Source organism: Cyprinus carpio, chromosome A5 (assembly GCF_018340385.1).
Source record: "Cyprinus carpio isolate SPL01 chromosome A5, ASM1834038v1, whole genome shotgun sequence".
Taxonomy (NCBI): Eukaryota; Metazoa; Chordata; class Actinopteri; order Cypriniformes; family Cyprinidae; genus Cyprinus; species Cyprinus carpio.
This window is the reverse complement of record NC_056576.1, coordinates 36,579,461-36,581,960: the sequence shown is the minus strand read 5'-3', so window position 1 is coordinate 36,581,960 and position 2,500 is coordinate 36,579,461. Positions and strand designations below refer to the sequence as shown.

General features: G+C 33.8%; 1 protein-coding gene across 1 annotated transcript in view; it reads left to right on the top strand.

The window, feature by feature from the left end:
* LOC109088989 (kinesin-like protein KIF1C) overlaps positions 1-2,500 on the top strand; it is a 55,022-nt gene that overhangs the window by 43,559 nt on the left and 8,963 nt on the right. Inside the window, exon 22 of the mRNA XM_042757113.1 lies at positions 2,408-2,500. This exon is cut by the window's right edge and continues 23 nt beyond it. Within this exon, the coding sequence (XP_042613047.1) occupies positions 2,408-2,500 (93 nt within the window). The remainder of the gene's footprint in view (positions 1-2,407) is intronic.

The window sequence follows — 2,500 nt, the reverse complement described above, 5'->3', positions numbered from 1 at the left end:
TGAAACGATATCGGCTCTTAAATCCCAAGAATCAGTTAGTCTAGCCTGACAGATAATGAAGGGAACATTGTAGCGCTTCCCATCCAATAAAGTGCAATTTGTTACTTTTGATACGAAACAAAGTCTCAGATTTCAAATTCTTTCCATTTTATTACAAAATTCAAATATGAAATGAATACAGCATTAAATAAACACGAATGAACATCCGAAGCTATGTTAAAAGAAAGAGTACAACTCATGTATTCACTCAATCAGTGTTTCAAATGCGGAAAGACAAAAATAGCTTGTAAACAGTGTGTCAAGTAACGTTGTGTTTACCACAGAAAAACATATTCGGTGACCATGAGCTCATTAATCAGCTAGAAAAATGAACTCTGGAGAGGAGCATTTTGCTAAATGTGCACCATATAAAATATTCATTATCATTTTTTTTTCACGGTTCTTCAAAGTAGGCTATAATAATATGTGAGCAGCATGTATGTACATGATTGTGTTTTTGAAAAAAAAAATGTTATGCGTGGTTAGTGAAAAACTAAAAATGTTAAATCACTTGAATAAGGCAATAAAACACATACAGAAAAATTGGTTCCCAGGAATTTTGAGAACTGGAGCTTGTAGCCTAGAATTTTTTTTTCTAAATGATGTGAAAATCATCTTGTTTACTCACTTACAGAAAACAATATATGATTTAAATTTTCTAAGACACTTTTTTTGTTCTTAAAGTCATATGCAAGTAGGCGTCAACTATCATGAATTCAACCTGAGAAAGACAAAGGCCTGCATAATGAGCTGCATAATGAGCCATTCAGTCAGCTGTGTCAAGGCTGAGAGGGATGAGTTACAAGAAAGAATGTGAGGACAAAAATAAATCTATATAATTTTATGTTTGTAGTTTATTTAGAAAATATTTAATTATCCCACAACATAATTTAATATTCACTTGTGAGTGCAGTTAGCAGTTTATTAGGAAAAATCAAAGCTGACTTTCAAACTGAATTTTTTGCATCATTACTCCAGTCACACAATCCTTCAGAAATCCTTTTAACAATCTTATTTTCTACAAAAAAACATTTATTGTTATTATTATCATCATCATCATATTATTATTATTATTATTATATTATTATTATTATATTATTATGTTTGAAAAGAGCTGAGAATATTTTTTTTTTTTTCAGTTTTTTTAGGGGGGATAAATTGAAAGAACAGCAATGATTGTTACATTTGTCTACAGTTACATTTATTGTTACATTTATATTATTTACATCAAGCTTTTGAATGGTATAGTAGTGTATATTGTTATTGAAACTCCCATAAATTTCACTGATTATACATTTAGTCAGGAAATTATAGTTTGGAAAAGGAGTGGTTGGAAAAAAGTCTAACTAGTAAAATGTTCACACGTTATGTGAAAACTAGTACAAGTATATAAATAAATAAAAAGAGACTTACTCATGTTTATTGATCTCTGCTGAATAAAGTGCTTCATTCTTTTTTCTGAGGAAATCCAAATCTCAAATCCTCAACCACATCACATCTTTTTGGGGTGAATAATGTTATTCCTCTCATGGCGAAGCAAACAGTAAAATAAAAAAAACTTGAAGAACAGTCTCGCGGCGTTGTCTTCTGTTGTGTGGGCGTATTCAAAAGCCGCGCGCTTCTATTGTGAAACATTTGAATCTCAAAAGCGCGCTCGGGCGGGGGAGCGGGGGTGGTTTGCAGATGCGTGTGTCGCATTCCAAATCTTCCGTTTAAGAGCTAATGAAGAGGAGACGTGAAAAACGGACATCGCGTTGTTTTCATATGGATTACTTTATCACAGAATATGTGTTTTCAGCAGCACTTTGTTAGTTTAAAAAAAGTAGACGTGTCAGGCTTTTCTATAGATATCTCTCTCATGTCTTCTGTGTTGAGTATTCACTGAGTTACAGTTCATTTTTAATGACGCATTTGTATCTGACGATCAGCGCAGACAAAGGCTGCAGACAGCACTCCTTGTTTGTTATCTTTATTTTATAAGTGCACAAAGTTTTGTTGTTATTATGTCTGTATACAAAAAAAAGTAGACCCTTTACAGATTCGATTGATAGTTTTTTCTACAACATTATAGATTATACCTTTTCTTTGTTTTAATGTTAATGTTTTGTAATACTGCAAGATCCTTTGAGTCTCTGAATTCCAGGACGAGCTTGGCATCATGCTAACATCAAACTATATTTATCAGATTATCCCCAGAGCTCTTTTTTTAAGAACCTTTTTGTGTGTGGTTTGCAGATTGCTTCCTACAAATAATTCCCCAAATAGCTCATGTGACAGTCAGGACGTTGTTGCCATAGAAGCTCCAGCAAAGGCAGCTCTCTGGGCTTCAGAAGCAAGCTAATGTGTCTTTCTGTCTCTCTGTGTGTAGTATGCAGACTCAGCAGTACCTCAGACTCACACACGGTCACTCACTCACATAAGCGCTCCCTGTGAGGAGAGCTGGACTCCACTCATATCCTCT